General features: G+C 35.2%; 1 protein-coding gene and 1 long non-coding RNA gene across 6 annotated transcripts in view; one reads left to right on the forward strand and one right to left on the reverse strand.

Moving 5' to 3' along the window:
* The window catches only part of CenG1A (Centaurin gamma 1A), a 146359-nt gene that overhangs the window by 123676 nt on the left and 9952 nt on the right, over positions 1 to 12731 (forward strand). For all 4 annotated transcript variants that reach the window (XM_074182995.1, XM_074182993.1, XM_074182994.1 and 1 more), the window contains 3 exons: positions 1876 to 2010; positions 5502 to 5725; positions 10001 to 10418. In XM_074182995.1, the coding sequence (XP_074039096.1) occupies positions 1876 to 2010; positions 5502 to 5725; positions 10001 to 10418 (777 nt within the window). The remainder of the gene's footprint in view (positions 1 to 1875; positions 2011 to 5501; positions 5726 to 10000; positions 10419 to 12731) is intronic.
* LOC141485710 (uncharacterized) lies at positions 4436 to 5623 on the reverse strand. Of its 2 annotated transcripts, XR_012467369.1 has the most exons (3): positions 5482 to 5623; positions 4834 to 5038; positions 4436 to 4781 (listed from the first exon to the last, which is right to left on the reverse strand). It is a non-coding gene; the product is annotated as an uncharacterized lncRNA (long non-coding RNA). The 2 variants fall into 2 exon arrangements; XR_012467368.1 differs by having other exon boundaries at positions 4834 to 5507.

Consider the following 12731-nt stretch of genomic DNA (forward strand, 5'->3'; position numbering starts at 1 on the left):
GGATTGACTTCGTATATACTATACACTATACACATTTTCTTCTGCTGACTGAATACAAATTCTCTTCACTTCCTTTTTAGTGCATCATGAGACTATACATATAGTGCATAACATATTCAAAAAACACTTTATTTAGAGATTTTACTGTTTAGTAAAAATTTCACAGTAAAGTGTTTTTGAATACGTTAATTATGGATTTTCATCAACTATCGGCCAATTCAATCATATATATCCCTAATCACACAAAGTCACTATATTGTTACGTTTTTTCCCGTGGGTTGACCAATAATTGACTACACTGAATGATCAAACTCGACTTTATTTCACTTTAACTACAAAAAACACTTCAACTAAAACTTCAACTATTATTCGAATGTCTATCGCCTTACTGGATCGCTTCGCGTACCGCACTGTAATTTCCACATGACTGTGGATACGATCCTGGCTAGCGTTTTTATATCGTAATCGAATGCGCTAGAAAATTTTGCCGAAATTCCATCGAAATCGGAAGCATTATTCACGCTTCGTCTAGAGTGGCGGGGAATCATCGTACATTCGCGCGCTCTTAGCTACTTCAACATTCTTTCGGGCATGATTTACAACAATATTATAAAAAGAATATGAATATATCTTTCTCATGTTTTGATAAAGTTGCATATTTCACCTTCGCAAGTTCGAATTCTGACATTTCTGTATAAAGATTCATACATTTAATTTTTTTTAATTTCAAATGAGCACATTCCATATGATGCTTTCGGCAATTGAACATGCTAAGCAACTAGCATAGAGAGAGACAGAGAGTATGTGTTTATTATCCAAGATACATGACCTTATTGACAAACACTGGTGAAAAGAGAACGTGCAAATAACTAAATCCAGATAAATATACAGTCGCATTATTACATGAAAATAATACGTATAAATAATATTATTTAGGTAAAAGTTATACATATATTATTACATATAAGCACCGTCAATATCATATCGTTTCGTCATTAAAATATTCTGTCAGATTTTAATAAATAGGCTTTAGATGCCAGTTTTACTCAATGAGAGCAAAATAAATATTTTTTGCCGCAGCATAACCTAACTCTTTAGCTGTAGATCTGAGGGCAAAACAGCCGGATGATAATTTTTTGTTTAGAATGTTATTATGATTTGTGAATTTCAAATTGGTATCTATGTTAAGTCCCAAGAATGTTATATGGCTGTCAAATGATATAAGAGTCAGCACCTAATTCTATATCCGGAAGAAAACATTTAAATATAATAAATTTTGTTGTATTGAAATTTAAACATAGAAAATTTACATCGCACCACGACTTGATTTTTGTAGGTCTCTTGTAAAATTTTTTCAAACCAAATTCACATCTTCAGAATGCCATAGAATGGTAGTGTCGTCGGCAAATAAAGTGAAGGAACCAGATATATCTAAGAAGGAAAGATCATGTTTTGTCTACATGTTTTCTGTCAGTTTGTCCTGGAGTAGTCTCAAATGCTATGGAATGTTATGAAACATTGTGGAACATTCGAATCTTTTTTTCCGTCCACGGTTATAAAACGGCGGAGAAACTCGTTCAGTTTGAAGTGGTCAGTCACATGGTCATGTTGTGTAAAATATGATGTACCCGCTCAGTTCAAAGGTTATCAACTAACCTTGATAACAAAGCTTGCTCAAAATTTGACAGTGATCTATTTTGACGGCGGCAGTGTTGCATTTGAAGTTACTGCGTGAGATATTCCAAAAGACACTGACTTATCAAACAGCCCTCGTATATTTCTAGTTTCCCTCGTATAATACACTATTATATATTCGTTATAGATCACATTCCAAAGCAGAACGCCTTCATTCATGTCCCTGTTTTTTTGTTTCAGATGCAATAAGCGAGAACAACCCCCGCGTCATTGATGATTCTCGAGCTAGGAAATTGGCCAACGATCTGAAGAGGTGCACCTACTATGAAACCTGCGCTACCTACGGCTTGAACGTCGAACGGGTGTTCCAAGATGGTAAGTCGTAATTTTCGAATTTTTTCTCCTCATTCAAATTCGTTCTCCCACGTGGAGTCTGTAATAGTATTTCTTGCATAGGTGTAGGTTAGGTGTACAAGTTTTAGTTAATAGTGGACGATGACTTCTCGAGAGTGTGTTATATATCTAATCTGTGTCGTGGATGATCGATTTGATTTTTGAGAGAGGAGATAATAGATGAGACATTTTGATGCCTCGTTGTTCATCTGTGTGTCGATAGGAAAGTGAAAGGATGTGTTAATCAATAGTGTTTGTTGTTTGTATATGAAATCATCAGGTGGATTCGATATTTGAGTCAACTAATTTATAACTTCAGTTTCATGTTGTTACAAGAAGTTACAGCAGAATTTTGATGGTGAGTTTTCATTTATCAGAAGACAAAGAAAGGAAGGTCGTGTTTCAAAAGCAAGTTTCTTTTTATTACTTGTGATGTAGACCGTAAGGGGTCGTGCATTACCTTAGTCCTTAGTATATACTAAACCAGAAAAACTTTGAAAAAATCAATTAATCTATCACTGATACCACCCAATGTTGTTCTCTAAAAGAACTTGGGCATTTTGTAGAAAAAAACTAACCCTCAAGCAGGTATTTGCAGTGTATCACCAGATATTAAAACCTGATTCGCTTATGAAACTGAAGTGGACTGGAAAGATCCCTATGAATATTTCCATACTAATATTCCCTCTCATCTGACCCTAGAAATTTTCAGATTTCCTTATAGAACATTTTAACATGTTTCTGCTCTATAACATTTCAATCATTTTCATCATTCAGTTCTCAGTTCTCTTCTTACACATACATGTGTAACTCGATGTGTAGTAAAAGGGTTCCATAGCAACAATATTTGGTATGGAGTACCTAAAGGACAGTTCCGTGTTCCCTGCTCTCTAATTCATATAAATGAATTGTTTTCATTGAAGACTCGCAGAGATATCCTCCTAGGTCTCAATGACGAAACAGCAATTTATTTGTATATGTAACTTATTTATATATAAAATTTGTGGGTGGGTGGGTGTGCATAAACTACTACGTTTCTACACTCTGAATAGCCGCCAGTATCCTCAGAGCCCCAACGTCAATGAGGAATTTTATTTTGACAGGTATGCATGCTCACCCACCTAGCAATTTATTTCATTTAATCTCAACAGTTCCTCATCAAACCACAAACCTTCAAAATATTTGGGTATATACCTACTCATTCGTCCTGAGTGAAATTCTTACTTTCCAAGTTCGCATTCCTTATCTCTTCACTACCAGTGGAAAAAGTGAAAACACGCCATTACACCTTTAAAAAGAGCAGTCTCAGATATAAGCTATTATTATGGAATCGAGCCCAAAAAACTCATATGTATCTTCCAAAAGTTCTAGAAGTTATCAAAGTTCTTTAAAATCATTTTATAAAATAGCTTTCTCATCTGACATTTTTTATGTAGGTATGTATGTAATATATTTGACATCTATCAACTCTTTTTCCTGAAAATGAATTCGTAATACCCATATATAATACATCCCAACTAACAATTTTATATTTTACAATAGTTGGACAAACAATTTATAAAACTGTATTTCTCCCAGAAATGTTTTCAATGTGTTTATAAAACAGCTATAGGTTGGAAATTGGCATCATTTCTAAAACATTATAGTCTTTATTATTATTTTGTAAGGCCTTTCACAAACACTACAAAACAGTTTTATAAACATTTCGGCAGTTATTATAAAAAAAATTTAACACTCTTAAAAAGTAGTTTTGTAAAGATACTTATAAAATAATTAAAATACAATCGTATAAGAGTTTTAGTAGTTCCAAGCAAGCATTATAAAATATAATGCAGCCTAAAACGATAACGATAGAATAAAAATGTATTCGAAATGTTGTCTTGGATGCGCAAGAAGTAGTTTTGTATTGGACAATTGGAAAATATGACACCAACTAAAAACTACCAAATAGAAAGGTTGAAGCCATTTTAATAATTTCTCTTTTGTTCTCATAAAACTTTTCAGCAATTTGATTTTATAACAGTTATTTTATTGTTTTGGAATTGTTGTAAATGTACAATACTATAAAACAGTTGCGAAATTATCATTGAACTGACAATATGGTAATGAAAACAAAATTGTGTTTGGAAGCATTCCAATGAAATAATTTCATTAAAGCTACAGGAAGCAGTTATTAAAATAAGCGTGAAATAGTTTTATAAAGATCATACAAACCTCGCAGAAAAATGCTATAAAACTGCTTCATAACATAAGTAAGTGTAACAAATGAACTTCATAATTATTTCGAAATACGAAAGTTTCAGTATCAACTTAAACTGGAATGCATATTCTGCTTGGCACTGTAGCTTTAAAGAATGTATTGTTACATTTTTACCCGTGGGTTGACCAATAATTGACTACAGTGAACAATAATCAAACTTAACTTTATTTCACTTCAAGTAGAACAAACACTTCAACTGAAACTTCAACTATTATTCGAATGTCTATCGCCTTACTAGATCGCTTCGCGTATCGCACTGTAACTTCCACTTGACTGTCTCGATATGCTCGTGGCTAGCGTTTATATATCGTAATCGAAGGCGGTAGAAAATTCGCCGGAATTCTATCGAAGTCTGAGCTTGCTCTTCGCCACGTCACAATTGGTTTATGGCTACCAGTGGCAGCCGGCGTTATTTTCTTCAGGGCATGATTTACCCCTGGCTCCTGGTACGTTGATCTAACCGTGTTTTGGAAGTTTTGACATTGAGTCTTTCCTAACAATGAACTTCATTCAAATCCCTAGAGATCAAATTAACCCATACCTACCTTTGATATTATGGAACATTTCATAGGTCTGATTTTAGTAGCTTCGGAAAAAATATTATTGACATAGCGGTACCTCTTCCAAAGCCATAAAATCATACACTTTTACTAGCATAAGGTGGGACCCTAAAAACTAATTTGAATATTCTAGAAGTTCTCTCCAAATTTCCCATCTGACGCCTTTTATGTAATCTATTTGGTCTGCTTTCTGAAAATAAATTCGATAATTTACAAATACATGACTATAATACATGCTAATGAAACCAGCATATGTTGAAATTGCAAAAAAATCCTCATATACAAATATTACTCCGAAATTATATAACACACTTCCATATGAAATAAAATTGATCAGAAATCCACATCACTTCAGGAACAAATTGAAATCGGTCATATATAAAGTACCCAGAAAAATCATCTCCAGAAATTTACTCTATGCGATGTTTACACAAATGTCCATGGCACATAATTCAATGTCCGTCGTGGTATTTTCGAGGAAGTAGTTGTTTCTTTGCTGTTTTAACATTTGTTACACATTAGTGCTGAACTTTGTTCGTAAATGACCCACGTCTGTCCCTGATATAAAAAATATATTATCGACTTAAATTGGTGGGAGGATACTTGTAGCGCTGCGTGTGTCTTTAATATTACCTCGATTTTCATCCTTCCAGCATGTCAGAAGATAGTCCAACAACGCCTTTCGACTTCAGCACTGTGTTTAACGCCAACGAATTCGAGACCATCAACTCCCAATAATCACTACCATCCATCTGCCATGTCGGTGCAGCGCCATCTTTTGCAGCAGGGAGGAGTCCAAGGCAATAATGGCTATTCCCAACTCGGACAATCCCAAGCTCATATGTCACCTGGGCATACTCATACTCTCTCACATAAGGTAAGAATATCATGTATTATTAACTAATTTTTCTCTTGAAACCCTCACGGTATGTCAACGGTATATAGTTGAATTATTGTCATTTCTTCTTAACAACACTTCAAAAATTCAAACAAACGTTTGTTTCATATCGTTTTGTGTTGGTGTTGTCTCGGAAATTTGGTTATTGAAATGTTTTCTATTTTTTTTTAAATATGTATCTAATGTCTGATGGTTTTTTTAAGAAAAATTTGATTCTGTTACCCAACCGACTTTTTTCAGAAAAATTATTGGATCACTAAACTAATTAACTAATTAGAATGAACGTACCAATGGCCCCAGGAACAGATGGAATGAAAACGTAAAATCCCTAACAGTTGATGTCAAACTGTATAACCAATATAAAATTCAATATCTACAATGAATCACTTACTCCTGAATGAAATTGCTTGACGTATGTTTTGTAAAGAACAGTCGGATATGACTATTTGTGTTGTAGAGATAAATCTGAGTAGGAATTATGTATAAAAAACACTCATGTTGAAAAAAATATACACAGTAGGGGAAGGGTATTTTGATAGTTTTGTTGCTGATGATCCTTGAAAAAATCACCGAGTATTATTCTGGAAAATACAACCAAAATGGCCTTTAGGTATTAGCAGCTTTTTAAGAACAAGAACCACCTACGAACATAAAATATCTTACTAGAAAATGTCGATTTTTCCTCAATTCTAAAACACTTTTCATCGTGGAGATTCGGCAAACTTCACGCATACTTTGAATTTCAATATTTCGGAAACCAATGGTTTGCAAACAAAGAGTTCAGAACATTGTCAAGTGACAACCTGTATGAGAGTGCTAACTAATTTTGCCAATTGCGGTTTCAACCTTATCGAACAGATAGCAAACATTTCACAGATAACAAGAAACAACTGATAAAATTCGGAATCTTTCAAAAATGAACCGTGATAAGTTCAGTGTTTTTATTGTGTTTTGACAATAATGTGCAATTGTTTTGAGTTCAGTCGATTCAATCGAGTAAATCAGGTACTTTCTATACCAATACGACAATACAAATTTGAAATAACTTCTGATGTTTGATTTTTTTGTACAACAGTGTATTTATTTAAACCCATAACATAATAGGTTGTTTCAAAAGTTTGGTTCGTGTTAACGTCATCTGTTTTTGAAACTCCATATCTCAATAAATATTCATTCTTGTGTGTCATACATACTGAGCGATATAAATTTGTTTACTTTCATTTTAATTTTTTCCAAATTACTTATGGTGATATTACTATATGATGTCGTTAGGTGATTCTCTGATTAGGCTTCTGAAATGGCCCAAAAAATCAACCAGGTATCTGGCAATGCCTGTTCGATGTTGGTTTGCGAAATTTCGTTCCGGGGAGTTTAACCTCGAATTGTCACATTTCCAAAACGATACTTTTTTTGGATCGGATTGGTATCGGATTGTCACGTGTGATGAAAAGTCTATCCGCTACAACAGGAGACGTTCAGGGCAGTAGTTGGACACCGATGAGCCAACCAGGCACTTCCAAAAACGAAAACCCATCAAAAAAACACTGTTACTGTATGATGGTCAGCGGCTGGTGTGGTTCACTATAACTTTCTGCAACCGAGCCAAACCATCACAGCAGAGTCCTATTGTGGATAAATCGACGAAATTCACCGGTAATTGCGTCAGCAGAAGCCGGCAGTGATCAACGTAAGAGGTCCGATCTTGCTCCACGACAACGTACATTCCGCAAATCATCATCCGAAAATTAAACGAATTGAGCATCGAAGTTTTACACTAGCTACCATAGCCCCCAAATCTCTCGCCAATCGACTACCATCTTTTCCAAGCACTTCGATAACTTTCTCGCTGGTAGAACTTTTGCCAATCGGGTTCAGACAAGAACAGCTTTCAAAGACTTCATCGAATCACGAACACAACATTTATGCTGACGGAATTGATCGACTTGTGAATTGGTTAAGGCTTTAGCGCCCAAGATTTTCAGTGTTACGACCTTCGTTCGGGTTTGAAGGCCGTCGTGCTTTGGTAGTCATCGGTGAACCAGCAGGATGAATAAACCTCTGAAGAAGCCAGCCACTCGTGTTGGCGAAACGTTAGGATACAGTTCCAAACCACGACGGCCTTCAAACTCGAAAGAAAATCGTACCACTAATTGACTTGTGTTATATTGACAAAAGTGCACTAATTGAAATGACGCTTATTTTCATTAAATTGAATAAGTAGTATTAATATTATTACCTCCACAAATGCCCTACCGGCTTTTCAACAGTGGAGACGGGAGTGGGTATAAAGAAAGAAGAAAGGAGTAAATTAATTTGCGAATCTTTTATTGATGAAAGTTATGGGAAAGAGAGCGTCGGTCAAATATAAAGAAAGACAGTTATTTTTTTAACAATAATAGAAGGTAAAGAAAATTGTAACGAAAATTGTCAGTTCTGACTTCCATGACCAATCTTCAAAATTTGATTTAGTCACAAGGAAAAATAAATGATATTAAAATGAAGGATTTTGTCACAATGATTTCTTCGTTGTCTAATTCAACTGATGAATTATCTACCCTCTAGTATGCATACCGTCGGTTTACAGTTGCTCGAAAGTAGCAAAGGTTTTGAAATTTCAACACAATACACTAAACTAATATAATCGAAACTAAGTAAAAGTAGGTACTTTATAGCTAGATGTAGTGAGTTACGCAGTAGCGCTGACAGTTTTGGTAGTGCTATTCCTGTGATGTTAATGCGTCCCGTTCAGACCCAAATGAACGATAAAAAGGAACAATATTACCTTCTTTGAGACATGAGGCTTATGATCATCCGCTCTTATGTCACTACTAACAGTGGTGAGTCATCTAGGTGTCCAAGAAGTGGAGATTCACCAACCGTTTTTCTCAAAGTTGGGGAGATTTTAAGGGCGTTATCAGTTAGCAACGAACAGGCAAATAGAAAATGAAGGCCTGAGATGGAGTGTGGCCTTTGAGATGTCCGAGTTCTTCGGCAAAGTAAACTTCAATTCGAAAGTTTCGAGTAATTCCTACATAAATCCTACGACAGTAGATCATTGATTATCTCCCTTGAGATAAATCAATTGTCGATTCAGGAATACTTTGAAACCTTCTTTCAAATCCGCAAAATTGCGATGTTCTTTCCGTGTCTGGTCCAAAACCAAGAAAAGAAGGAAGAAACGTTTTCTTTCTGAAATTTCCAAATGCCGAAATGACATGATCTGTCATAAAAGACAGATGAATTATTTGTAGAAAAAAACGATATCTTATAAATAAACTTTGTGAATCTGCCGATTCCAGCAAAGATACGAAGACTCGTTTCATATTCCTGGCATATACAGGGTCATAATAAATCGTAATACGAAATGAAATAATTTTGTTATATTTTGAGTACACTATGAACTATGTGGAATTTTATAGACTTTCCCTATCTCCATTATAAAATCTACTGGGGGTTTACTAAAAATTAGGGTAGTGATTTTGAAACCGTAACAAGATATTACACTTCAAAGTAGACTCATAAAAATTGACAAAACTTTTCAAACAACCTAAACTTAGAATTATATTATGAATCGAAAGCATTCAACATGGTAACATAGCTTATTGATAAATTTGAAATGCATTGTTATAATTTGGTGAACGTAAATATACCAGTAGAGTTTCCAAAGAACTTGTTTTGTTTTCTCAGTGGTATGTTATGTTCAAACAGAAATTAATGAAAATCTCCATATCATGACTGTGCATTAATATCTTTCAAAATGAATTATTACTCTTCAGATTTTTCATTTTATATACATTTTGCTTCGTCATATCGTATCAGATGATTTCGAATCATATTTTAGTTACCTTCGAAAACATATTCTAAAACATAACCAGTTTTAGTCATCAAATAATGTACTTTCTGTATTTGTTTGTTTTCATTTGCATACAAACTAAACCGAGCTGAGATATCTTTCATGACATACATTGTTATTTATTTTTATATTTTTCATATTTTTATCAGTCAAATCGATATTATTTATATTCGTTTATCAGTGAGTTCAATTTCACGTCTATTAACAGAAACCATAAATCATAAAAGTAGGTTTCTTCTTTAATGGAATCTATCGGACAATTGGAAAGTACGGGGTATAAAAATCAATATTTCTTTTGTAACATGAGGTTCAATTGAATTTGAGTTGTTTTAATAGTAAAGTCCATAATTTTTTACAATAGTTTTTTTTGTGTCAAAACATTAAAATTTTTAATTTTCCAGGAGTCGTTGAACACTCAACCGATCGACCTCCGCCAGATCCACACCCTGAAATCCTCTCTCCACCACATCCACCGCGACATCGAGAAGGACCCCGTGTACAGGTCTTCCGACGAGAAGTGGCACTCGTCCACGTCGACCATCGGCAGTCACGGATCGTCCCAGGGCCTCGTGGTTCAAACTATCCAAACGGAGAACAATAACATCGCCAAATTCGCAGCTCCGCAATCGTTGGACAACCTGCAGAGCTCTCAGAACAGCTCGAAGGACCCCAAGGACCTTCCGACGCCAAATTCGACGCCGACGACGTCCAGGAAAAGTCGCAGGCGGTCCAACCTGTTCACGCCGTCAAAGAAGGGAGACGACAAGTTGAAGAATGGTGGTGATTTCGGTAGCGGCAGGGCCATACCACTAAAGCAAGGTATAACTTCATTGTAATCTTCATAGTAATGATAAGGTGAACAGATACATGCCCCCTCTTAAGTTGAGTGCTCTGAGATAGAATCTTCCCCACACGGTTACTGTGTGCAGAAGCTAGAATCTTATTCCATCCTCCCCCGCCCAATCCTGAGTGGACCTCAACTTGCTGCTAGGCACTTCAGTAACATTGGCATTTGACCTCTTTTTGGTCGAAGGCCAGCCTTTAGGTGCTTTTACTTTCTTATCTGTTGTTTTTGATTGAACGTAACACCACTGTGTGTAGTGTTTGCATGGGGGTCTCCTCCCCTTCCCTATCCGGAGACGAGCCAAGTGTAAGTGTAAATTGTGTGTGTTATCTGTGTACTAAAAATTTTCTATACTTACCGGAGCCGCCGGACGGTGACTCTCGGGTGTGGTCGTTGGTTCTGATTCGTCGTCGGCTTATTATGCTTATCCCTCTCACGCTTCATGTAGGTAACGCAACGCTGGACTGGCGTGTGTTCGAATTCGTTCAAAAACTTTTTCGGTGTGGTTTCTCATTAGTGCGTCTATATACTGGATGTTAAGATCCAGGTCCCGGTAGAGATATCTGTTTGGCATATATCTTGGAGCATATATCTACGGCCGCCTGCAAGCAGGAGTTCATAAACGTCTGAATACTGCGTCTGTATGTCCCTGGGCACTGGCGCCATGCAGTGGAGGCATACAGAATGATAGGAAGTACAACGGTCTTGAGTAGAAGCAGTTTCACATGGAGACTCCTTCGTTAAATGATTGGATTGAGGTTTTGTCGTGCGGATCTCGCCACCCGTATCCTCTGCCGGACATAGGACCTGAACGTTACTTTCCTGTCAGTGGTGACTCCCAGGTATCTTGCTTGTTACTTGAGCATGAATTGGAGAGGATTACAATGAGTCAATATTAATTGAGCGTTAGTAGACACTCAATTATAATGAATGCCATTCATATGACGAATCAACATATCCCCTGATCACGCGTTCAACTGTGTTTACTTGCATTGGAAATGAATGTATTATAGTTATAAATGAGAGGTTAGGAATTTCACTTCTTCAAATGTTCCTCAGTGCTCATTAGGCATTGCTTGTGCATCCACAAACAGAATAATGATTGACATGGTGTTCTATGTTTGTTTTAAAGACCAATATTTTGTCAAGAATAAATGACACAGTACCACAAATTGAAGTAGTTTTTCCAATTTCCAAATAAAACCATATTTCACAAATTGTCACGAAAATATATTACACTTAATTACAATCACTTAAATGAAATGAATAAAAAACACTTTTGTCTAAATACCAATGTTTTATACCTTGTTTTATACTTGATAATGGGGTTATACCCGAAACCAGTCATATAAATAAAATCTACCAGTGGTATTTAGACAAAAGTGTTTTTTATTCATTTCATTTAGGTACATCTAAAGGCCACAGATCTCCATCATCATTCATTGTTACCGTGTCTCATGTATTGAAGTATGAAAATAAGTAGATAAATGGAGAATAAACACTTATTGAATGAAAAATATGGGGTGCATTGTAATAACCTTTGAAATAATGTGCTGTTTTGCTGAGTGACAAGCAATGTCCAAAGTTTTTTATGATTACAATTCAAATTTATGTAATAACAATTGAGATAATAAAATATAAATAAGTTTGAATTTTACTAATCAAATGTACACCTCATCAATTAGGAATAATGGTGAAAGAAAAAAAAATAATTCAAGGATTAAACTCCAAACAGTGACGGTTGGTATTTGGCTTCTGTGGAATGTCATTTCTTTTCCATTTTTCGGTTTGTTATCACTATTTCAAATAAGTTGATGAATTTTCAAACCCAACAAATCATTTCATCATTTTGTTGAATTTTGTGATGTGAAACTTCAGCAAGGTTTTGTTTATCAGTTATTTCTTCCAGAAATCATAAACTTTCTTGGATTATTCCCGTCTACTTTCAAGTACTGTGATATTTTTTGAATATGTATCTATCTCGATAGATTCCAATAAATATTTCCAAATCCAGAATTATAGAGAAATATCTATCTGTCTCACATGTGTCGACTGAATAAATTTGATAATCATTTTAATAAACATTAAAAGAATTCTGATATTCTCATCTACCTCAAACCACCTATAAAATTTCATGTCAGTAAGGCCTAATTATATTTTTTTATTCAGCAAAGTTAATATTAGAGGTTGGAACTTCAAGTCTCATATAAATTAAATTTAACTGGGATTATCTTTCAGTTAGGAATTCGAAAATTGATTATATTTAAAAGTGGGTTTGTCTGTCTATG

Source organism: Leptinotarsa decemlineata, unplaced genomic scaffold (genome assembly GCF_025532065.1).
Source record: "Leptinotarsa decemlineata unplaced genomic scaffold, Ldec_3_MD MMD2_tig00026330_RagTag_RagTag, whole genome shotgun sequence".
Lineage (NCBI taxonomy): Eukaryota > Metazoa > Arthropoda > Insecta > Coleoptera > Chrysomelidae > Leptinotarsa > Leptinotarsa decemlineata.